We start from the raw sequence: 25880 nt of genomic DNA on the forward strand, positions 1-25880 counted from the left end.
GGCAGAGCAACCCAGCTGCCTGAGTGGAGCCTCCACTGCATCCGTCCAAAGCCCTGCTGGCCTCAGGCCATTCTTCCTTCCTTCCTTCCTCTTCCAGGGTATTTTAAAACCTATTTGTCTCCCATGGCAAGCAATGACAGGGGAATTATTTATGCCAGCTTTGTGGCTGGCATGAATTCTCTCTCCCTGTCCAGGGGGCATGTGTGGGGACTGAGAGGGCTTTCACGCCCCCAATTTGCTCCCTCTTTACCAACATCAAAGAGGTAAGTGATGCAGAACTTTCTGTGGGAGCCGCGAGGGGGTCACGAGCTCCCTCTCCACCCTCAGAGGGGGAGATGCCAACAGTCCCATGGCCCCTGGAACGCCCTCTCAAGGGCCGTACAATTGCAGGAGAAATTAATTTAAACACTCTTTAAAATGTGGCCTCACTCATGATCCTTGTGAGAGGCATCTTGCATCATACACGTCTGCTTGGGGAAAAAACAGAAACACTGCTTGGTTTGAGGTCAGTAGAGCTTTGAACAGTCAATGAATAATGAAGAATTCACTCAGTGCATTATGTAAAAAAAACCATCCCAATTTCAGAGGATTTCATTAAACATCTATATTAAAGGTTATACAAGCATGCATTTAATTATCAGAACATGTACTTAAATTTCACTGAAATCAGTAGTCCTCAACCTGTCACTCCCTTCCATGGATTGATCCTGCAGTTTTCTGATGGCAGACTCATAGAATGCTGTGTTGGAAAAACAGACAGACATCAGACATGCCATCAGATTCCGAGTGACTGCATGAATTGCAAGCTTTTAAGATTGAGGTAGCTGTTAAAAGTAACATTAGGAAGTAGTGTGTACAGCTCAGCAAGAGTTAATCTTATTTTGGTCCCATTAAAGTTAATGAGACGAATGTGCTTAGCTCCCATTGATCCTAATGGGATGTAAGCAAGCTTAGCATTCTACAACACACACTACCTTCCATGCAATCTCTTTACACAAGAATCACCTAGTGACGGGAATCTGCATAGCGAAGGAAGTCATGTGCAGTTTTGAATTCAATTTGCTGTTTGCCTGAATTGAGGCATTAAAAGATCTTACCAAGAAATGCTATCATGCTTCAGAGGATTTCCATGTTTCTTAAAATTGGCTACTTCCAGCTTTCACAGTCTTGTTGCTGCTTAGCATTAATGTTAATATACTTGCTCATACAACCACACAAGGTTTTGTTCACAGTGCATTCAACTAAAAAATATAGCTGTAAGATAACATCCCAACCCAATAAAAGATGAATGACATTCAACCTCAAATAAAGTCCTCAGAAGCACAGAGTAATGTCAGTGGCACATTAACTTCTTTCTTCTCTGGAGTGCTTGTAGAATCTCTTGTGGTGAAGATGTCATGGGAGGGAAGTTATGGGAACGTTCCAAAACACACTGAAATGGAAGATCAGCGAGAGTCCGCCAGGCCTCAGTTTTCATCTGATTCAAACCTGGTTTTGCTGCTTTGCTGGATCAGAGTCATTGGCTTCGATCCTTATCTTGTGGTAAGCCTTATTGAAATTGGTGGGACGCATTTCAAAGTAAAAATGTGCAGAGCCAGGTGGCCCACTTGACAGCCTTCGAGAAGAAGGCGGTTCCAATGGACAGAGATCTTTGCTTCATAACAGGACCTGGTTTCAACTTTTCATGCTTAAATAAAAAGGACATTACTTTTTGAACCTGTATTCACAATCAAACTATATTCTATATACAGAGGCACTGAAACATGAGGAAACTAAAAGAAAAGCATGGCTTTTGAAATAGCCCAAATTTTTCACAGGGTGAAATCTCAGCACTCAAATACAGTTATTTGCATGCATGGCTTTAAAAGACAAGATGCTGGTGGTCCAGATTTCCTTTTGAAGGGGAGGCGAGTGTTAGAGCATGCAGGCTACCATTAACATCCTGCCTCAAGCCTGTCTTGTGCTAGGTTCTGGATGCTTTCTTTGCTGCCGCGAAGGAGCTCACGAAGGCAGGGCAAGCAGCTACACAGGAACCTGATCCTCACCTTATGCTTTGTCCAAAAAATTCAAACTTATGGACAGATGTGGGACAGGGGAGGAACCATCCACAGAAGACAAGGTTTTAAAATGTTGTTGAATGGCAGACTTTTGAAAGTCAGGGCCGAGAGACTGAAAATCTCTCCCCCAATATATAGGAAAATAATACATAGCTGGGAACATTCATTCTACTCCCAAAAAGAGGGCAGGGAAAGATGGAGGGGAGAAGAGCCACGTGGACGCAACAGAGGCTTTGAGGAACTCAAAGGACAAAGGATTTAAAAATGGGCCAACTGATGAAAAATGCAACCTTTTTTCAACCATGGGATACTTCAAAGAGGTAGGGCTCACAGCCCCCAAACTGTTTTACTACGATTGGAGGCTAGCAATGGGTCGCCTAATTTCCTGGCCAGATAAGAGGCACACTGGGGAAGTGGCCACTATCCAAACCCTTTCTAAGAGGGACCACGCCACACACTGTGGATCGCAGGTTGAAGATCTTTTACAAATACACAAACTGGTTATATAATTCTATTGACCTGGTAGAAATTCTAGTGGCCCCTAAAAATGAATGACATCTTATCTTCAATTTGCCATTTCTAATTTCAAGATGATACAATATTGATCTGTATTAATGACAGGGAGGAGATGACATTGTACCCAGAATCGTCACAAAAGTAGTTCCACCAGACAATTAGGGTGTTTATCCTGTAGGAAGAGTGAACTAAACGATAAACAGACTCTAAATGTAATCCTAAGGTATTTTGCAAAAAACGATTTTAAAAAGCGAAACAAAACTCCAGAGCCACATAATTAAACATATCCAATTAGGGTTGGCGAAAGAAAACAACAGCTGCAAAAACCTTGCCACATAATCTCAGAAACAGTGGCCAGTAATCTTATAAAAAATGAATTTACTTTATACACCAAAATGCATTCCCAATCAAAATCTAGTTGAGCTAAAATGTGTAGTTTCATTTCTGCAAGGTGATCCATCCCCTTAACAGTTGAAGTGAAACATCTTTTTCAGTAACCACCTGAACTCTAACTTATCAATCAAATTTCTAACCTGCCTGCATTTTCAGGCAACTTTACATACCTGGTATTGTTGTAACAAGGAATAAATGCAACCAAAATGTTCAAACCAACCGGGTAACAAGGTTACCAGCTATAATATTGAATGAAAATCAAAACTCATTTCAGTCTATTGGCTAAGATTAATACTGAACTCATAACTGTACCTGCCAGATTCTCTGCAATCACACTTAAAAAGTCTTTGAAAAATTCATTCAGTCATCCAATTCTTTCAAAAACAAACAAGCCCAAGCAACAGATAAATTTCATGTATGCCACAATCGTTACCGGTGAGTTAAAAAGAGAGGCAATTTTTGGCTTAGCACTTAGTTCTGCAATAAGAAGGTGACATCATAGAAACGCAGGATGGACTGATGGCCCCCTGTGCCTCTCAAAGCTACACACGTCATTTGAAATGTTAAACTGAGAAATCAACTGAGGCCAAGCAGGAAAAGCAGGAAGATGCATGGAGACAAAAGGGGAAGACAGATGCCCCAGACCCAGTGATACTGGCGGTCAAGTACAGAAAGTGGGTGCTGTGCACTTCTCCAGTCTCACCCAGCATCCAAGGCTGTGGACGCACAGAGCCCTTGATCTGCGGATCAGGCCACTGGGAGGGAGAAGCTGGGCCACTGCTCCCCCCCCCCACACATAAAACACCCGATAGGTCCAGCTTTTCCACAGGCCATGCATGCGCTGCCCACAGTGCTCCCTAGACCACATGCTGCAGTCATTGTGTCAAGGTACGAATGAGAGCAGTGCTCTGGCACTTTTAAAAGTTCTATAGTGGGGCGGGGGGAGGTCTTAACGCTCTCTCCCAGCAGACAGCATAAACAAGAAATACCCAGCCAAAACTGTACCTGGTACTAGGTAAAAACCCTTTGCCCACCTACTAGGTGGGCAGGAACAGGGGTGGCGGAGAACAGCCTGCCAAATGAAAGTAGAGCAGCTTAGCAATCCCGCCACACCTCACCTGATATCTACAAGGAGAGTCAGGAATGGCAGGGTAAGAAGCCAACAGGTCACCTCAGAGTTTCTTACTTTGCTCCTGCCTTGTGAGATGCATCAGTTTGTGCAGCACAGCTGGTTTTTCAGAACGGCTGAGCAATCAGACTGAAGGTGGAATTACATCTTGAACGAATGACATTGCTGCTGCCAAAGAAGGCAGGACCCCCGTGGCGTTTCTCCTTCCCCCTCCGTAATGTGCAGTAGCACAACTTACCCGGGGACCTCACACCGCGTGTTTCCCTACTCCCACTAGTAGTATCCGATGACGTGAAGCAGTAGTGAGGAAACACTCAACATGGTGCCGGGATGTGGGTTAACTTTGACTAGAATGGTGGTGGGAGTTCAGGGGGTCATTTTTGCTACACTCTGTGGGGTGAAGCACAGTCCATGGAGTGCCCCCAAGTTTGTTCTTTTAAGAAAGAAAACCACTGCAAAGCACTACAGAGCACTAAATTTGCATGTTTTGATGCTAAATTTCACCTGTTTGGCACTCCCTAGCAGCCAATAAGCTAAATTTGGCCCTTTGAGCACTCCGTAGCCACTACAGATGACATTTCTTTTTGTCAATTAAAAAAATTGAGGGCTGTCACGGGGCACATGTGGCTTGCAGGACCTGTGCCAGACGTTAGCAAGGCCATTGGGGGCTGGGAGAATTCAGTGCAGGGCTGTCATTTTCGGCAGAAGCTCCGTGCTTGTCATGTGTAAATGAAAGCCCAGCAGGCCCTGTTGCACGTCCCATTTCCTATGTCCAACTCTCAGACTGCTGGGTGTGCGCACTGCGGGCATGAGCCAAACTAGCAACCCCGGGATGTTTGTGCGTGAATCCTAGCTCAGCTTCTGCTCCACATTGTTAAGGTAGGCATAAGCTCTTGGATGGTATTTTCCGCCTCTCATAAAGAAGCCAAGCTTAAAGGCTTGCATTAACAATGATCTTGTCACTCACTGTGGGATCTCATTCATATGTCAAGGCACTCGCTCCCAGAATTCAATTATTCAAATAGGCAATTCAAAGCCAGGCCTAGTCCTTTCTGCCAAGACACACACAGATCCCGGCATCGGGCCAAGGAGACTTGGAAACGACCACGGCTAAATCCTGGTGCTAAATCCTGGTGCTTCCGGCAGCAAGCTTGAACAGATCATCCCAGGAAAAGTGATTCCTTTCCATGGGTTTCCCTTGGAAACCAGATAATGGCGTCATTGCTTTGACTTGAGCAGTGGGAGAAGGGCCAGATAAACTGCATCCTGTCAGCGATGGATGGCATCGTTAGCCCAGCCCGTTAGAACAATGCTATGCTTATAGGCTGCCATCATTAAATAAATGAAAACATTTCCACACCAAGCCCGAGCCTCATTCAACTCAATGGACAGGCCCCTGGCTTGCTTTTTCCGCTTTCACTTTCCGGTACATTACTATAGCTGAAATCATTCTGGGAAATCAAATTCAGGAGTTTGTGACAAGAAAATGGACCTACAGGCGTCTTTGCCTAAGATGGTCCTTCATCCCATTTTGTCATGCAGATAAGGAAAGGTACACTTGGTGAAATTCCCCCTTCTACGCCACAAGATATACCTGGCCAAAATTCCCTCTTCTATACAACGGTGAAAGGTGGTACATACACCTTCTTCTCCTTGGCAGCTGCGGTGACCTTGTTCTCAGAGATATTTTGGGAAAGGAAACTTCACTGACATGAGACCCTTCTATGTGATTGACCCAAGGGCTCTGCTGAGGTCAGACATCTTAAAAGTTTGTAAGGGAGTCAGAGAGTTAATAAATTGTACCACCTCGTCACCATTAGAACTGAGGAACCTGTAAGCCATCACTGGAGAGGTGAGTAAAATGAAGTGTGAGAAAATCTGGATTGCAATGCACAGGGAGAGGCCTGTCCACTTAAAGGAAGGCCCCACCCCCACCCTAAAAGAATGCTCCCCCTGAACCTTTTCTCCCCCCTCCTCCAGTTGATCAATCACCTGCAGGAGGAAAGAGATCCGTAGTGCTTTTCTCCTCAAACGCAGCCCAAAGGAAAAACCAACAATACGGTGCCACAGCCCACCCTGGATGCAGGCCGGTACAGTTGCAACAGGTAATACCTTCTTCCTGCTGAAGACATTGAAGCTCAGAACAATAAAGACATAAAAAAGGTTATGTCAGACCTGTACAAAACAGTTAGAAATGACAGGCATAAAAAAGAACACCCCTCAATACATGGCAGAAAAAAGAGGAAAATCACAGGGGGCGTCTTCATCTCTTCTCACACACTGGAAACAAATCACAGTAGCCTAAAGAATCCATATGGAAATCCATTTGTCCCCCAGGGTTTTGCATGGCTGAACAGAAATCTGTTCAGGTACACAAGGACATCCCATGAAGGCGGATTCACCTGAAGCAGCCAGGTGGTTGGGTTGCCCAAAAAAGAAACGATCGGAGAAACCAACAGAGCTAATTCCACTGGTGCCCAACAGCTTGGAAACTGAGCCCTGACTCTATCATGGTCACTAGGCCACAAGTCAACAGATTTTGAGACAATGGCGAGGTAGTGCCTGCATGGCCATCCCACCTTTTCCAAGGTAAAATCAAGACGAACCAGGAAGTGAACTGTAGGATGCAGATCTCAAGCGGAGGCATGATGTTTGAAATATTCCTGGGGTTCCTCTTCCACCATGACAAACTGTTCTTGCTTAGCCTAGAATTTTATTCCAAGATGCAAAGGTTATTGTGATGTAAACCAAACCTTGTTCCAGCACGCAGCTTAACTATCTTGACACCTCTGACTGCAGGATAGCTTGGTACTCTGGCATCTCAGCTGACCCAGAGTTTCGGATGGACGAGGCAGGCCACGGCCTAGGATTGGAAGTGCTGGGTCTGGCTAGTACCAGCAAAGTGGTCATAAAGCAGAAGCAGGGCATCCGTGCGCTGGAGCTTCTGCAGAGCTCGGGCCAAGATGGGAACAGGGAGGGGGTTTCCAGAAGCAGCAAGGTATGCAACAAGCTCCTTGAACCCGGACATCTGGCTCAGCTGGTGGGACAAGACTCCCAGTTCGATCCCCAAGTGGCTGAAATTCTTGAGCCCAGGCAAGGGGGGGTCCAACTGGATGGCAAGAGACAGCACCAAAGAATCCGGAAGACCGGCTATTGGGAGATCTAGTGATGAGAAGGAGAGAGTGAGGAGCAAGCCTAACAGTCCATTGTCCCAAATGCTAAGAGTAAATCCGGTTCTCTGAGTACCAGCCCTTAAGTAGCCAAAAAGGCACCATCCCCACACAAGAGCAAGTATCAACAGTGTTTGCAGAAGAACAAGAAACCTTTAAGGGGGACCCCTGCCTTCAAACTGGCCCAACTAGGTCTGAGCATGTTTAGTGGCCAGAACCCTGAACAGGGGCATTCCATACTGGAACAGTTTGTGTTCCAGTATGGCCCCCCCACTAGGCCCCACTTGTTCCCCTTACTGGACACGTCAAATTGAACCCCAACTAGCAACTACCCCAGCTGGCAAATGGGCCACTCTTCCACTCACCTTGCGTGATATCACCAATCTCAGACACGAGGCTCTGGACACCATTGCCCTGAGAAGAAAACATCATTGTCAGTACGTGATTTTGTATTTAATGTTGTTCCCCGCCTTGATCCAGAGGGAGAGGCAGGTAAGAAATAAATATTCTAGTCTAGTCTAGTCGGGCAGCAGTTATCACACAGTCCTGTCCACATCCACCACGAATGCCGTGGAACCTCTGCCCGTGATCTCATGGTCAGGGGCCAGCCAGGGTGCACAGCCACAGCCACGGCCACAGCAGGAAGATGCCAGAAGAACCCACCCAATATGGATGGATGCAGGAAGGGCTGAGCTCACTGGGAGAAGGAAGGAAATGTCCGTCTGCCTCAGTCCCTGGCTCATCTTCCCACTTCTGCTTTAACTCCCTCTCTTCCTTTTTCCAGTCAGGCTCCATCTAGTTTGTCTGAATCTCCCAGTTTGCACATCACTTGGGATGGTCCTGTCCTGTTCCCTCTTCAGGATTACAAAAGTAAACTAAAGCCTGTGAGAGATGTAGAGGAATAGGAGGCAGGAACGCTTTAGCTCTGGCTTATCCTGCACTGAACAGGGGGGTGGACCAGATGACCTGGAAGGTCCCCTCCAACTCTATCATTCTATGTGGCTGGTCTTGGTTGCCAGGTGGGAAAGGACTAGTGAAGCAGGAACTACAAGACAGGATGTCGTACCGTGTACATATTGCTTAAACAATGTGTCTGTTAAGGTTACATTAATGGATGTAATTTCCTGGCATTTTGGAGTTCCACGTGAGCAACTCCAAAATGAAAGGGTTTTTGTTAACTGAATATGAACATTTCAGTCATTCATACGGTCTTCGGGGGTTTTGCTGGGAGCTACTTTGAGCTCAGTTGTGTTGTTGGATAAGTGGTCTACAAATTTCAATCAAATCAGACCCCTTTGGGCTTGTTTCTCTGGTTCGGAGAAAGAGAGTGGGGGTGGGGGACTTACCAACGGCTCCCCGCTTTCAACAGTAGGGATTCGGAAGGACGAAAATGCAGCTTGGCCAGATTCCAAGGTGAGCCTGGCTTGTGTCAGCTGTGGGCTGCCTCTGAACGCCGCCTGCTCAGCCCTGTTCCCTGCACCCTCTTTGCCGTTGGTAGCCATGTACTCCACCTGGGTGGAGAATTTCTGCAGGTCCAGCTCAGTGCATTCCACAGGGGCGTGAGGCCAACGCTGCTGCAGCTCTGTGGCGCAGGAGGGGAGGGGAGCTGGGCCGTCGGGGTCTCCGTCAGAGTCCTGCCAGAGCTCTGGGAAGGGAGAGCCTCCCACCGAGCAGTCGCTGCACCCCGAGTTCCTGATCAAGGGCTGCGTCTCCAAACGGCTCCTGGCCAGAGGGGCCTTGGGGCTGATGGTGGCCATCTTGGACAAGCCCAGATTGGGCTGTGGGCCGGGGAGACGACACCCAGGAACTTCGGTTTCTGAGACAAACTGGACCGCTTCAACAGGACCTAAAATCGGAAGCAACCTTGAACAGAAACCCTGCACTGTAGCATTTTGTTGCACGAATGGACTAATTTATTTAATCCCTTATTTATTTATTTATTTATTTATTTATTTATTTATTTATTACATTTTTACACCGCCCAATAGCCGAAGCTGTCTGGGTGGTTCACAAAAATTAAAACCATAATAAAACAACCAACAGGTTAAAAACACAAGTACAAAATACATTATAAAAAGCACAACCAGGATAAAACCACGCAGCAAAAATTGATATAAGATTAAAATACAGAGTTAGAACAGTAAAATTTAAATTTAAGTTAAATTTAAGTGTCAAAATACTGAGAGAATAAAAAGGTATTAAGCTGGCAATGAAAGGAGTACAGTGTAGGCACCAGGTGGACCTCTCTGGGGAGCTCATTCTACAGCCGGGGTGCCACAGCGAAGAAGGCCCTCCTCCTCACTTGCCTCACTTCCTTTGGCAGGGGCTCATGGAGAAGGGCCCCTGTAGATGATCTTAAGGTCTGGGCAGGTACATATGGGAGGAGGCATTCCTTCAAATAACCTGGCCCCAAACCGTTTAGGCCTTTGAATGTCAATACCAGCACTTTGAATCGGGCCTGGACCTGGACTGGCAGCCAATGAAGTTGTAATGTGATCTCGCTTGCCAGTCCCTGTTAGTAGGCGGGCTGCCCTGTTTTGTACCAGCTGAAGTTTCCAGACCGTTTTCAAAGGCAGCCCCACATTAATCGCATTGCAGTAATCCAAACGAGAGGTTATCAGAGCATGGATAACTGTAGCTAGGCTATCTCTGTCCAGATAAGGGCGCAGTTGGTATATCAGCCTAAGCTGGTAAAAGGTGCTCTTTGCCACTGAGTTCACCTGTGCCTCAAGTGACAGTTCTGGATCCAAGAGCACCCCCAAACTACGGACCCGATCCTTTAGGGAGAGTGCAGCCCCGTCCAGGACAGGGTAAACATCACCTCGCCAGACAGATGAACCACCCGCCGGACAGATGAACCACCCGCTAACAGCACCTCCAGTCTTGTCTGGATTAAAGCCATCTAAGCTGTCACCGCCAAGTCAATGCATTAATTGTTCAGTGAAGTACTTTATGTAAATGAAAGTATTCAATAAATAAAGATGCTACTTCTGGCAATTAAACAAGAGGAAGAAAAACCTCTACCTGCTTTTTCTACACAATTTAATAAACCGCGCACATGTTCCCCCCCCCACTAGTCACCTTTTCTTCCTGCACTAAACAGCCCCTTCTGTCATAGAAAATCGGGAGTGCGGCCCATCCCTCCTCCCCAGGGCCCTTGCCCCTCTTTCAATCCAAAATGCCTCAGGGAAAAGTGAGCCCAACTGTGCCTATGCAGCTCTCCCTGCCCCACTTTCTGCCCAACGTCTCTGCCAAGGAAGCCTCCCGTCCATCTTCAGAGCGACGGATGCAAAGTAAGAGCCAGCCCCTACACACAGCCCCTCCACATTAGTCCAACTCAGCTACACAAGGGAGGGGGGGAGTTTGCAGTCTCCCTCTCCTCGACCCACACTTGCTGGAAAGTATCGTGTATAAACTTCCATTTGTACGTTAGTGTGACCCACAGAAAACACACAGTAATCTACCTCCCAAGGGAAAGAGGTGGGGAGAGAGAGAGAGAGAGAGAGAGAGAGAGCGCAACACTCTAAGACAGAGAGGTACATGCACAGACCCAGTTAATGGAAAATATTCTACACACACTGTGAGCTATTGAGATGGGGAGGGAGAGTCCTCAGTGTGCTGTGACATCCCAGTGTGCGTAGAGCAGGCATGCCATGTTAATGTTGGCCCATGGCCAGCACTGGGCTCCCCTAAATTTTCTCTGTCAGCCCTATTTTTATTTTATTTGTACAAATTAATAATTTTGGAAGTTTGCAATTTTGTCTTTAAAAAGTGTGCAAACCAGATGAACCGCCCTCCTACTTTTCCGGGTGGCCTCCCCAGAACTTTTAGGCTGGCTACGGGCCTGCATTTATGTGCATGAACCAGACCCTATGAGTTGATGTTGCTTAGGGTGACCATATGAAAAGGAGGACAAGGCTCCTGTATCTTTAACAGTTGTATTGAAAAGGGAATTTCAGCAGATGTCATTTGTATATATTGAGAACCTGGTGAAATTTCCTCTTTCTCACAACAGTTAAAGCTGCGGGAGCCCTGCCCTCTTTTAAACCTGGTCACTCTAGTATAGCTCCTGCAGCTTTAACTGTTGTGATGAAGAGGGGATTTCACCAGGTTCTCCATGTATACAAATGCCCTTTTTATACAACTGTTAAAGATACTGGAGCCCTGTCCTCCTTTCCATAGGGTCACCCTAATGTTGCTTGACAGAGAAAGAGGAGTTCCTTCACCATCCAACCCCTCCCACGCCACCAGCCCAAGGACACCCGCATCAGGGACTTACCTTCCAGCGGGCTGAAGCTCTTGGTGCTTAAGCATTTGCTGGACAGAGGTTCACGGCAAGGGAAGCTGGCTGGGACAGCAGAAGCCTGAAATGCAACCCTCTGGCCAGAGAAATTCTGACTCCTCAGGAACACTTGATAAAAAGAGAGCCACTGTCAGGAAATGCACCCTATACCTCCAACATGCAAGGAAATCACAACTACATCTGCTTCAGTCGTCTCAAAAGCAAGGTAAGCAACGAGCCCTGAACCAAAAGTTCTCTGAAATTTCTTCTCCTTTGAATTTCTTTTCAAAAGCAATTTCTTTTCTAGCAAATTGAATGAGAATGGTTGAAATTCTCATGGGAGAAATTTTCAGCACAACACTAGTAACTAGTGATGGCCAAATCTGTCAGGACGTTTTCTGCAGAATTCCTCCATGTCCACCTGAAATTTTGTTCCATGCTCGTTCTGTGCGGACTTTTTTTTTTTTTAAGTGCACATTTTTCAAAGTGTACATGTTTTTTGTAGGCATCTGCCTACTGAATATGGTGTGTTTTATATCTATTTTTCCTTGTGCACTTTTCAAATATATGCATCTCAACAGACATGCTTTTCCTGTTCCACTGAATTCATGACAAGTTCAGAAATATATAGATTACCAAACACCAAATGTGTCTGGTCCACATTCAAGGTGATACAAATTGGAGAAATATGCAAATAAAGAAACAAATAAAAGTCCAACTATGTGGATCTCCCCCCATCCCATCTCTCTAGAGTCAAATCTCTAGATTTGTAGAAAGTGCTTTTATATTCTCTTTTTACAGCAGTTCTTTGAGGTATGGTCCTATTATTCCTATTCCTCTTTTTCCTATGTTCCTATTCCTATGTAGGCCTAGTAGGAATATTATTTGTTTATTTATTCATTCATTATTTCATTTATACCCCGCCTTTTTTCCTCCAAGGAACCCAAGGCGGCGTACATAATCCTCCTGCTACTCTCCATGTTATCCTCACAACAACAACCCTGTGAGGTAGTTTGGCTGTGAGCCTGCGACTGGCCCAAAGTCACCCAGTGGGTTTCCATGGCCGAGTGGGGACTAGAACTCAGATCTCCCGACTCCCAGTCCAACACCTTAGCCACTACACCACACTGGCCTGCACAAAGCAATCCACTCATTCCACATTTGTGATCTCTTCAGTCCCAGACCAATTCACTGCCTATGTTCAATTCTGCCTGCTCATGTCACACATGGGACATCAGAGAGCCTTGAGATGAGCGAGGCAACAGGGAGGGGCTGGCAGGGATGGGGGAGAGAGGCAGAGAAAGGCAGCAGGCAAGAGCAAGGAGAGAGTCAAAGGCAGGGAGCATCTTTGGTAGCGCAGGGGTGCACAACCCCCATCCACCCCGAGGCCTTTAGCGCTGCCCTGTCAAGGATGCTCTGGACCTCCCTGCCCCATATCTGAAGTCCCCCCTCCTTTGCCTGTGCTTTCTCCTCCCTCCTCCCCCAGAGATCTTCATACAAGTCACTCCTTCCCTGCTGCAGCTAATGGTGACAAAAGAGCGATCTGTACCAGGAACGCTGGTGTGTGTGTGCGTGTGTGTGTCTATTGCTTCTTTTAAAATCTACTTTAAAGTGTTTTATTCTGTTTTTATTTTATTTTATCTTGTACACCGCTCTGAAATTTTCAATGGGAAGCGGTATATAAATATTGTAAATCAATCAATCAATAAAATACGTCCATGCAGCCCTCAACCCAGCTTCACATATGGCTCACGGGGCTGAAAAGGTTGTGCACCCCTGCTGTCAAGGCAAAGAAGACACCCAAGGAGGGAGAGAGCCAGCCTCTCAGCAGAACCAGGGAAAGGAGGGCCGTGAGTTGCTGCCTCAGACGAACTCACCCTGCTGGCACTGGCTCTTCCAGAACCGTTGGCAGTAGAGGAAGGAGACAGTCAGTAACACCAACACGACGATGACCAGAGCGCTGCCAGTTAGCACCATAAGAGCCAGGTCCTGACCAGGTGCTGTGGGACTTTCCACCTTCACCAGGCTCACTCTAGAACGGCCTGCAAGTATAACCAAAGGAACAGTAGAACTAAAGTAAGGAGTAAACACAAGTCTATTGTTCTGTTTGGAGAAGATAGGCAATGGAGCCCAGTTAGAAACAGAGCAACCAATCCATCTTTAGGCTGGTAGAAACAGTGCAATAGGATGCAGAGTGGGACATGGGGGAAATAAATTGGGCATTCCTGCTTCAAAGTTACTAGCAGTGGCTGATTACCAGAGATGATCTTCTCTAGTGCACACACCATCAGCCTGATAGGAAGATGGCTCAAGCTACTGCAGTGACAATAGGTTTTGCTCCTATTAGAATAACAGACTCATGGAACAGTAGAGCTGGAAGGAAGGTGCCTATAAGGCCATCAAGTCCAAAGTCCTGCTCAATTAGTTACAAGCCGTTGGTTTCAGCTCTCTCTATGGAACTCTCCAAACTGAAGGAAGGACAGAAGTGAGATTTAGTACCCACTACACTTAATTTGCAAGGTATTGGCCATGAAAAGAAAAGAAAGCTATGGATTCTAAGAAAAGCCATTAAGATCCCATGCTACCAGGAAATGTGGTCTTGAATCAGAACTGAGCATCATAAAAAAAATTGCTAAACAAACATATATGTTTCAAGTCCTCACACCTGCAAAAATAGCTTGAAGTGGCTGGTGAGGAAGTCTGAGAAACTTGGTGGGAAGTGTGGGATAGTCTGAGTTGGGTTTTAGTTAAGGATGAGGATTTATGGGATCCCAGACCTCCTTACCACTTTCCATGACTAAGAAGAGCAGAATCAGTTATGCAGGAGAGGTTGCTTACCTGTAACTGTAGTTCTTAGAGTCACCTGCAGAGTCACACATATGGGTTCTGCACCCACACAGAGCTCCATCGGGAACATTTTAAAATGTAGAAGTTTTGGGTTATACCCTAATGTACATTTTCAAAGTGGTGCTCTCACTGTTCCTACTTAATTCTACTTTGACCACCACAATATCATCATCATAGGGAATGTTCTCCACTCTTCCTTTTTGAGGAGCTCAGCTGAGACACAATCTATCTTTGAGCTTTATTTCTTCTTTCTTATTCTCTTGTTTTTCACCTTTTTGTTTTGCATTTTTATAGGAGTCCTGTTACTTGGAATTGTCAGGTATAAGTTTTGGCACAGCTGTGAAGCTTTGCAATTAGATATAATTAACTAGTCTAAAATGTTAGAATCTATGCAAGCTTTTCTTAATCACCCACATTTATTTTTAACGGTTTTTGCCTGCACAGTTCTACTTCTCAGTTTTGCTACAATGGCAAGAAATGGCATCTTGAAAAATAGTGATCAGGACAAACGACTGGCAGAAGAGACAGTCAGTACGTACACTGTAGCTCAGAGGATGGAGTCTGCTTTGTGCATGGAACACATTCCAGATCCTGGAATCCTCCAATCTGGGTTTTGCTGTAGAAACTGTCAAGAGGAAGAAAAACGGAGCAGATGCTTAATGAGGAGGAACTGAAGAGAGCTACCTGACCAATGAGCCCGGGTAGCCATTCAGTCAAAGGCTCCATTGCTGTTGCTGAAACATTTTCACACACTGACTCCTTGCCCCCCTTAATGTGGCAGCCCTGAAGACCAACTCATACACCCACATTGCTGAAAATTTATGATGGCTGCGTCCAACGAATGGTCGAGTGACTGGGTGCCAAAAAAAAAGAAAAAGAAAAAAAGGAAGAGATAGTCTCTAGTGTTAAAAAGTAGAAAAGTTTTAATCTCTTTGTACTGATATCTCAAACGTTTAAAAATGTATTGTTATTACAAGACTTTTTGAATAAAAGCTCGACGTTTCGGATCTGCCAATCCTTCTTCAGGAGTTGATATAACAGACTGATATGAACTACCAAAAAGTCCAAATGAAGCAGTCAAAAGACTTCCTTGCGTTCTTTTTGCCTGTTGCATTTGCTGTGGATACTATTCATATTATTCTGTTATATCAGCTCCTGAAGAAGGATCGACTTTTATTCAAAAAGTCTTGTAATAACAATACATTTTTAAACGTTTGAAATATCAGTACAAAGAGATTAAAACTTTTCTACTTTTTAACACTAGAGACTACCTCTTCCTTTTTTTGGTTTCACGTAGTTTTTCCCTCATCGTTTTGACGAGTGACTGGGTGACCATGTGCCCAGTTCACAGCCTGAGCCATATTAACCACACCAAAGAGCAGCTCAAAGCAGGCTGAGCCAGCAAAGCATTAAGTGTGCACCACCACAGTCCAGCTCCTGTGTGCTGCACCCCTGGGCTAAGTCCAGGTCTGGAGGTCCTTTGCATGGAGGACAGAAAGCGGATGAGAAAGCTCTGACTCTAGAGTATGACACTGATGGGAAGCAAAAGGATCCATGTCCACACCTCCCAGTGTGGAGAGTTTATGCCCAAGCCCATGTCTCACGGCCACAGCCAATGACTTTTGGGGCTTGATCAGTCAAGTGGAGTTCAACCCTTCTACCTTCAGCAAGGCCCGTCCATAGTGACTTGTCCTTTAGCTTGTCATGGGGCAGAGGGTTCTGGGGTGTATTCTAGGGCACGCAATGTTCATGCGATGCTATGGCCAACCCTGCTGGGAGTCACCTTTGCTCATTGTGAGCAGAGAGTGAACACACTGGCCACTCTCTTGCGATTGTGCATTTGTCTGTGCCCGGACACAGGCGGCAGCACAGTGAGAGCTTTGAACCAGGAGCCACAAGCCAGAAGCCAGTCAGGGGAGCCACTGGCCAGCTGGATGGGTGAAGCCTGAGCTTCTCTAGGGGTCCTGGAAGGCAGTTTGGATTTTACCGAATTAGGCCGCCAAGTGCCTCAGAATCCCATCGATGACGTTTGTCCAAGGCCTTCCCTCAATCATTTCCAGAGAAACATCTGTATTGAACAGCAGCCTCTGATCATCATAGGGCCTTCCCCATGCCCAGGCCAAAAGGTTTTTGGGGTTCCTCAACATCCGAATTGCTAAGCTGGGCCCTGCGCTTGGGCTCCCTCCCCCCGCTCTGCTTGAGGGCTTCTTCGTACAAGCCATGCATTTGAGCAGATCTTCCTAAGAGATTCCACGTGGCTCTTGCTGTGTCATCATACTTACCCAGGGAGACACTCTCCACAGGCTGCATCAGAGGTGGCGCTGCAGTAGGACTTTTGCAGGCGGTTGATCAGCCTGCAAGAGAGGCAGGGCTTGCAGCCATGGTGACCCCACGTGTCTTTGAACCTCCTGGGATGGCATGGCGTGCACTGCACATTGCCCCCTTCACCGTAGCCACACTCCTGTGAGAGACACAATGTACCCAAGACTCTTATTTATTGGTTTAGAATACTTTGAGATTCGCCCCTCCACTCAGTGAGTGCTCAAGGCAACGTACAACAAAAACACAACATACATAAAAAATAAAAAATCCCTGGGGTGCTAAAAACAGAGAGTAACATTAACTATTAAAAGCTCAGTGGAACAATATTGTGTTCATCAGTCATCGAAAGGGACACTAAGGTGGAGTTGGCCTAACATGAAATTATCACTGGTTTGTATGGAAGAACCATTACATATGAATCAGGCCAGAAAGAGGGTTGATGTCACCTCAAAGGAAGCCTTCTCAATGAAGAGTTCACCACATATTCAGCTGGAGACGCAGGAGGACTTAGGGCTTTATAAGTACACGTGCGAATTGGACTTTAGACCAAGAGAGCCCCAGTAGAAGCCCATGGAGGGTCTCCATACTGCACCTGTTTCCCCTCTCTGCTTCTCTTCTCCCAACCAGACTGGGGCTGAGGAAGACAGACAAGCCAAGGAGTAGGCCCAGGCCCGGTAAGCTAAATATATACGTCTTCAGTTGCTTCAGAGAGAAACAGAGGCCAGAGAATACCACTCGCCTCAAAGCTGTGGATCACTTTAGCCAATGGGGACTTCCTGAGCTAAACCGTCAGCACTCTGAACTGGGCTCCACCTTGGCTTGCTGTGTGAAGGGGCTGGAGCGCTGTGGTAGAGCCCATGTAGCAGCAGTGCTGGGAAAGACGTCCGCCTCAGGTCCTAGAGATGCTACCGGCCAGAATAGTGCTGACCTAGGTGGGCCAATGCTCAGGGCAAGGCTGTTCAAATACTCATAGGCCAATGCACATGCTCTTGATTACTATTTGCCAACGAGCCTTGGGTTTTTCCACCAGCACATCCTCATCTTTTGTGCGCACCCCACTAATACATCCTCTTCTTTGGACCACCTTGTCAGGCCCTCTACAGAAATACTGCTTTGCTGAAATACCTTCACTTGAGGAAGGGAACATCTTTCAGCTGGAGACCGCATGCACTGAGCAAAGATGGGCCCGTGTCCAATCCCCCACACCCCCAGTCCAAAGACAAGGAAGGCTGCTCCCTGCCTCAAGTCCGAAGAAGTCCCTGCCACCAGAGAAGAAACAATTGAGCAAGATTGACCAATGGCCCAACTCGAAATAAATCTGCTTGTTTGGTTTGTTCGTTCATGTAAAAGATGGACTGTCTCATAATATAAACGTCTCTAGGTGTATCTCTAGGCCTGTTCAAGGCTGCAGACATGGAGGCACAGGAGGACTATCCTGTGGCTATCATTGTGCCCAACGGTATGGTTGGGGGCTGAATACGTGTTATGTGCTGGGGCCAGAAGATTTAGTGAGTAGCCCTGCAGATCTTCCGATTACCTTGGAAAGCTCCAGTCCAGGGCCACATTCCTTGCAAGGGTTGCATTTCCCACGATCATCCAGGTACTCGCTCTCTCGGCATTCCATTGTGTTTGCAAGCGATCGGGATGCCTGGCAAAGCAAAAAAGGGAAGAGCAGCCTGCTGATCACCTCTAGGACACAGTGTCATTTTAGCAACCTCTTTATGGTCTTTAAAAAAGGTTTTAAAATATAGCTTGCAAGTCACGAAAGGGCAGCAACACTTAAACCACGGGGCCTTGGGTCACATGCAGACTTTGGATGACTTTCAGGTAAACCTCAGCCTAGCTTCTAAACTCCCCATTTTGCACACCCCATCCCACTTGGTTTCCAGCTCCACCCACTTCTGCCAGCCCCCAGCATGCAGACCCTGATTGCCTGCCCCCAAGGGCACAGAACCCTCAAAAGAAAAGAAAAAACCCACCCCCAGGGTGAAACAAATAACTGCTTTAGCATAAATTAAGGGAGGCAAGACAAGGCTCCATCCTCACTGTCCTTCTGCCAGCAGTCAAGGACATTTTTACAGGCATTTGGCTATTAAGCTGCTTTATTTTCTGAAGTAGGTTTAATTCATATGTGCTGTTTCTTATGTTTTAATTAATTAATATAGTTATGTTTTCACTATATTATATTTTATCTGTCTTTTATTATTGTTAGCCATCTTGAGCACTGTTTTAATGTAAAGTTGGGATATAAAATAATAATTGATAATATAAAGATGGACTGAAATTATTAAAAATGGTTGCTCAGCTGGACTGAACTGTTGCCACTGACCTGGTTCTACCGTGCCCAACGGGTGTCGATGGAACATAGGGGGATGTGTACAACAAGAAGTGCTGTATTCCCCCCCCCCAAAAAAATATGGGGAGTCAAGTGCACTGACTGGCTCATGAGGTACAGCTGATGGGCAAGCTTGAAAGGGTGCCGGACAGACAGGCAAGCATCTGAAACCTTTCAAATGCACCATGACCCATGGCTTTCCCCCCACCTCTCTCTCTGGCCCCGCAGGGGAGACTTTTGTGATAGGAAACCAAGAGAAAGGGGTCACTTCCCCTTTTTGCTGACCAAAGATGGGATATCTCTCAAGACAACAGCTGTTACAACATTTAAGGTGCGTCGCCTTAAAACAAAGTATGTCTTTTCTTGAAGCCTTTTATTTTATTCTTGCGAATTTAATTGAGTGGTCAGCTAAAACTAATAAAATTGATTACTAGGAGTTATTTTACTGGAAGGCAGTTCTTCTCAAAACACCACTCTCAGCAGTGAAAGGGCTACACTAGGGCCACAGCTAGACCGAAGGTTTATCCTGGGATCATCCAGGGTTCGCCCCTGCCTGAGCACTGGATCCCCTGTGTGTCACCTAGAGGAACAGGTTTGACCCCTGGACAGTCCAGGGATAAACCTTAGGTCTAGCTATGGCCTGGGAAACAACCCCATGTTGTTTGTTTTTCTAAAAAGAGCGATGACCTGTATTTTCTTTCTTGTATAAAATGTTTAAATGATGCTAACTGCTATACATAAAGTGGAATGCACGAGAGAACACGCACACACGGAGCCCCGGCCGTCAGTGAGGCCTGGGCTTCCAGCCCTCAAGTGCCAGGTTTCACTTTGCCCTGTGCTCCTATCAAGAAATAACTGAGAATGGAAGAAAGGGCGCTCTGTGTGTGTGTGTGTGTGTGCGTAGGTTTCGGCGGGGCGGGGGGGGGAGCGCTAAATCTGTTCCTGACCCAACTATTGGTTCTATTTCTTTGTCACGTTAGACACTGAGGGGTCCATAGGAGCAAGACAAATGAAGGTGGCAGCATAGGCAGCTCGTCTGCTCGGAGTCCGACCACAGGTCCAGGAAGCCCAGCAATGCCAGCGCTGACTGGCAGCGCTGGCTCTTCAAGGACTGCCGTTCCCGAGATCCCGGGGCTTGAACCTGGGACCTACCGCAAGAAGGTGAAGGGCCGGTGGAGCTTTGCCGTGTTGTTTCATTCTCCAGCCCGCTCCACACCGCAGAGCACCCCTAAGCAAGTTTCCTCAGGAGCCCCACGGAGAGCGGTGGGGGATCCCCTGCCGCCTTGTACTGGTGCCGAGGGTGGCAGCCTTACACACGGGCCCGGGACACGTGTCCCGAGCGGGCTAGCCACGGGCCGGGGCGCCGTGGGGGCGGGAGAGCGGCAAGGGGACGCGCCGGCTGCGGGTGCTGCTGCTGCTGCTGTCTGTCCCGCGGGCGGGCGGGCGGGCGGCCGCCTCTCCTGCCCGGGACTGTCAAGCGCCGCCTGCCGCCAGGCTCCGGGCTCCGAGCGGCGGCTCAGCTTCAAAGCGCCGAGCTCGGCCCCCGCCGGCCCAGCGGGATCGTCTGTCCCGAATGCCTCTTCCCCGACGACTGCCGGCACGCGGCAAGCCCGGACTTGCCCGGCGCCCCGAGGTCGCGCCCGCTCCCGCGCGCGCGCCCGCCTCCCCTGCCCGCCACCCAGCAGCGCCTCGCTCCGTCCGCGCCGCCCGTCCCGCGCCAGGCCCCAGGAGCCGGCTGAGCTGGGGGCATCTACGCGACTGCTGTAAAGCGCTTTAGAACAGTTTGGACCACTGCTGGGGCCCAGGACACGCTGCCTAGACAGCGGTCAAAGCGTCTCCAAAGTGCTTCCAAGCGCTTTAACTCGCTCCTGCGCGGCTGCTTTCCCTTTTGTCCCTATGACTCCCCCGCCCCCGTTGATGAGCGTGCGGCCCGAACCTAGCCGGGGTCGGGAATCGCGGGAGCCCCCACCCCCACCCCGCGCACCCCGACAGCGCGGCGGGCTGCCTCCATCGGCGGCCGGCCTGGCCAGGGCACCTGAGAAGGCGGGGGGGGGGGGCGCGCCCCTCCCACAAAGAGAGCGGCTGCCTGGACGTGCCCGGACTTGTCCCAGGCAGGCAGGCAGGCCGGCAGGCCGCCTCGGGGCTCGCGGGTGCCAGCCAGGCGCGCGGCAAAGGAAAGCAGGCGCGCCGCGGGCTGAGCCCCCCCCCCCGTCCAACACGCTTCGGGTCGGGGGGGGGGGAGCGTCGCTGCCACGGCCTCCCCTTGCAGCTGCTCACCTGCCTCTTCCCACGTCCAACAGACGCGCCAGGCTGCCTTGGACGGCGCGTCCGAGCCCACCCGCTGCCGCCTTGCACGGGATCGAGTGGGTGAGCAAACGGGACCGCCGGAGACGGCTCCAGGGAAGGCGCGCGGGGGTGGGGGTGCCCCCCCGGGGGAAGAGCGCCGGGCCAGCCCCGCACCGCGGAGGGAAAGGCGATGCGCGCGGATGCGGGCGGGCGGGCAAGCCCAGGCGCTGGACAGGCGCACACCTGTCGGCCCGCCCGCTTACCTGGCTGGCGGCGGCGGCGGCCTTCGGGCTCCTGCTCGGGCTGCGACCCTGCGCGGCTGACATCCCCCCCTCCCCGCACCCCGTCCCGGGCGGGCGAAGCCACCCCCTCCCATGGCGGAGACCCGAGGTGGGAGGGGGCAGCCGCCCCGCCCCCGCCCGCTGCCCCGTGTCCGGCTCTCCCATTGGTTGCACCCCTGCCGCTATGCGGATTAAGCCCCGGTGGGCGTGGCTTGGGGGCTGTCAAAGGAAGGCGGCGCCGGAGGGCGGGATGGAGGCGAGGCTGGGCTCAAAACAAGCGGGGCTCCGAGGGGCGACGGCTGGGCAGGCATGAATTCAGCAGGTGCACCACGGGTGGCACGAGAGAACATAGTTGGGAGAACACAGCAGAGTCCCGCTGGATCCGGCCAAACACCCAGTGTCTCTGAGCTCCATGGGGGGGGGGGGGGGGCAAGGCGTGAAATCACGCTGCCCACCGTCGCTTCTCCGCTCTGGCTTTTGTTGCAGGACGCGTCCTCTTTCTCTTGCTTCCCTTAGTGGCTGGACCAATGCCTGGTGCTGTCCATGCAAGGCGGAAGCGGCAGGGCCTGGCTCCAAATAAGCAGAGCTCCCAGGACGTGAACGGAGAAGGAGTCATTCACTAGGTTCACAACAGGTTGAATTTCTGCCTGCTGCTGTAAATGGAAGAACATGGAAGCGTCCTGCTGGATCCGGCCAAAGAGCCAACCTGGGAATCACCAACCGCCTGTGGACCGACGCCTGTTGGTGTCCATTGCCAGAGCTGCTTCTCCCATTGCTGCTCTTGCCGCTGGCCATGGAAGAATCATCATCACGATGCCTGAAAGAGGATGCGGCATCCGTTTTGCCCACATTATTTCTATTCTAGTTTTATAAAGTTACATTTTTTAAGGACCAGGACAAGACAACAGATAAGAACACCAGAAGAGCCCTGAGGCTGGATCAGACCCAGGGTCCATCTAGTGCAGCACTCTGTTCACACAGGGGCCCACCAGCCATCGGTCAGGGAACCACAAGCAGGTCACGGGTGCCACAGCACCCTCACTCCCATGTTCCCCAGCAACTGGTGCACACAGGCTTAAGAAGTTTAAGAGTTTGCATGGTGGTTACATGAGCTGACAGTTTTGACCAGGAGTGGTGCAGATCCACAACTAATATGACAGCTTTGCATTGGGTGGTAATGCGTGCATGTTTAGATGAGCCTATGTGATTCCATTGATAGCAGTGAGATGAAATGTAGAATAAAATGATATAAAACAAGAAGCACGTGACAATGTGCTCCTAATTAGTTCTCCAGTGAGAATTACATACTATCAATGAGGATAGAAAACATTCTGGTGGAAAGAATGAAAATAATCCATGGAGGGAGCAATCCTATGGCCCTAGACAGTGTCTGAGGGGCCATAGAGGATATTTTGGGTTCCCTGATTCAAGGTTGGCGACTGTGCTCTGAACTCAGAGGAGGGAATCGTAGCGCCGACCCCCCTCCCCCATACAGCTGGTGCAGAAAGAACTCCACCAGCTGCTCTTCAAGGTCAAGAACTCAGCCTGGAGAAGGAGAAGGGGGTGTTCCAATGGGCGGGGAAGGGAGGAGCTAGGAGCTAGGATATGAGCTATCCTGAGGCCTCCTTCCCTCCAGCTCCGAAGCACCCCAGCTAGACAGGCCAGAAAGCCCATCTAGCAAGAAATTCACAGTGGGAGCACAGGGAGGCAAAGATCACCACCACTCCTGAAGCTTGCATAGTTTGGGGGCTTATGGTCATAGAGGGTGCAACCCATAGGATTGCACCCTAAAGTTCTGATCTAACTGGGCCTCAAACTCCCTGTTGTGTAACTAAGCCAGGTCTAAGCAGGGACACAAAGATCACAGATTCAAGAATTAACTTGAATGCATTAAATACTTCATTTTATTTAAGGGATGAGCCTCATGTGGCGCAGAGCAGTAAAGCAGCAGTTTCTGCAGCTGAAACTCTCCCCACGGCCTGAGTTCGATCCCAGCGGAAGCTGGTTTCAGGCAGCCGGCTTGGGTCGACTCAGCCTTCCATCCTCCCGAAGTCGGTAAAATGAGTACCCAGTTAGCTGGGGAAAAGGTAATAACGGCCGGGGAAGGCAACGGCAAACCACCCCGCTATAAGGCCTGCCAAGAAAACGTCAGCGAAAGCTGGCATCCCTCCAAGAGTCAGTAATGACTCAGTGCTTGCACGAGAGGTACCTTTCCTTTCCTTTTTTTATTTAAGGGAGCTTTGGCTATTGGGTGGTATAAAATGCAATAAATAAATAAATATTTGTTTTTAAAAAATACAGCATTGAAAAGTCTGCATTGCGGTTACAGGAGCTGATAATTTTGACAAACAATTGTGCAGATTAAAATATATAAAAACTAATATATTGTTAAAATAACAGCTAGACATCTTAAAATTTGACTGGGTAGGCCTGCCGGAAGAGATAAGTCTTTATTGCTTTTTTATATTCAGAAGGACTATTGAGTTGGTGGATCTCTCCTGGCAGGCCTTTCCACAGTCTAGGAGCAGCAGCAGAGAAGGTCCTCTGGCTAACAATTGTTAATCTAGATTTTGCTGGCTGAAGTAGATTCTTCCCAGAGGACCTGAGTGTGTGGGGCAGATTGTACGGGAGAAGGCGATCCTGCAGGTAACCTGGACCCAAACCATGTTGGGCTTTAAAGGTGATAACCAACACTTTATACTTTGCCCGGAAACTAATTGGCAGCCAGTGAAGTGATTTTAAAACTGGTGTAATATGGTCACCCCTAGATGTACTTGTGACCAATCTGGCTGCCCTATTTTGCACTAGTTGAAGTTTCCAGACTAGGCACAAAGGTAGCTCTATGTAGACTGTATTGCAGAAGCTGAGCCTCAAAGTTACCAGCACGTGCACTACCGCCTTTAGGTCTTCTGACTCTAGGAAGGGGCGCAGCTGGCATATCAGCCAAAGCTGATAGTAGGCGCTCGTGGCTGTCACATCTATCTGAGCTGTCATTTGGAGCGATGGATCCAGAAGCACTCCCAAGCTGCGAACACAGTCTTTCAGGGGGAGTGTAACCCCATCCAGAACTGGTTGACTCACCTCCAAACCCAGGTTAGTGCCCTTGGCAGTAAACACCTCCATCTTATCTGGATTCAGCTTCGGTTTGTTTTTCCTCATCCAGCCCATTACCGCCTCCAAGCATTCATTCAGAGGAGACACACTATCCTTAGCTGATGCTGTTGTCGAAGGCATAGATAAGTATATTTGGATGTAATCGGCATACTGATAGCACCCCGCCCCATGCCTCCAGATGATCTCTCCCAGCGGTTTCATGTAGATGTCAAACAGCATTGGGGATAGGATGGCACCTTGTGGTACACCATACGACAGCTCCTTCTTTGAGGAGCAGCTATCCCCAAACATCACCATCTGGAACCTCCCCGAGAGATAGGACTGGAATCACTGGAGCACAGCACCCCCCACCCCCGGATTCCCAATCCCCTCAGGCATTCCAGAAGGATACCATGGTCGATGGTATCGAAAGCAGCATACTGATAGTACCCCACCCTGATGTAGCAGGAACCGTTCCGATTGGCAGCCGCAAAAGGGGGGTGGATCCTAGAACTCAGAATGGAATCAGGGCACCCCAGTTCAACACTTGAAACCCTGGGGATCATCTTCTTGGGAAGCAACCTTGACCCTTCTTTGTCAGCTGCTATCAAAGCTGCCTCTATGTCATCCCCATCTTGACAATTACCTTGTATGTTTCATCTTGCAATTCCTTTACTTTGAAAAGTGAAACATACAAGGCAGTAGGAAAGGAAAGGAAAGACTATATATTTGACTGCTGGAACTGCACACTTGCACAACTGCATAAAGCCAACAACAACAACAATTACAAAGACATTTGCACAAATTCCTGGGGCACATGAAAAAAAGAAAAGAAAGCCAAGAAACAAAAATGGGACACGATTGGAGTGCAGTGAGAGATGGGACAGGCAGACAAGGCAGGTGCTGCTGCAAAGTCCCCTGGGATATTTATTTATTTGTTTAAAACATTTATATCCCGCCCTATATCAATAAGATCTCAGGGCGGCGTACAGATAAAAGCAACAGTTTTATACTGTTGTTTTTATGTTTCTAATAGTTTTTTAAATTTTGTATACTTTTTAATGTTTACCATTTTTAACTGCCCAGAGAGCTTCGGCTATGGGGCGGTATATAAATGTAATAAATAAATAAATAAATACATACATACAGTATAAAAACAGTAAATATAC

At 48.5% G+C, this 25880-nt stretch overlaps 1 protein-coding gene across 1 annotated transcript; it reads right to left on the reverse strand.

Annotated features, from left to right (window-relative positions):
- Positions 1 to 6409: 6409 nt before the first annotated feature.
- On the reverse strand, positions 6410 to 18363 carry EDA2R (ectodysplasin A2 receptor). Its single transcript, XM_063142094.1, has 8 exons — positions 18254 to 18363; positions 16677 to 16855; positions 14934 to 15019; positions 13425 to 13589; positions 11545 to 11676; positions 8612 to 9111; positions 7631 to 7679; positions 6410 to 7257 (listed from the first exon to the last, which is right to left on the reverse strand). Exons 1-8 carry the CDS (start codon positions 18338 to 18340, stop codon positions 6959 to 6961), a joined length of 1497 nt encoding a protein of 498 aa, XP_062998164.1. The 5' UTR covers positions 18341 to 18363; the 3' UTR covers positions 6410 to 6958.
- Between the last annotated feature and the right edge of the window lie 7517 nt (positions 18364 to 25880).

The sequence above is a fragment of the Elgaria multicarinata genome, chromosome 15 (genome assembly GCF_023053635.1).
Source record: "Elgaria multicarinata webbii isolate HBS135686 ecotype San Diego chromosome 15, rElgMul1.1.pri, whole genome shotgun sequence".
Lineage (NCBI taxonomy): Eukaryota > Metazoa > Chordata > Lepidosauria > Squamata > Anguidae > Elgaria > Elgaria multicarinata.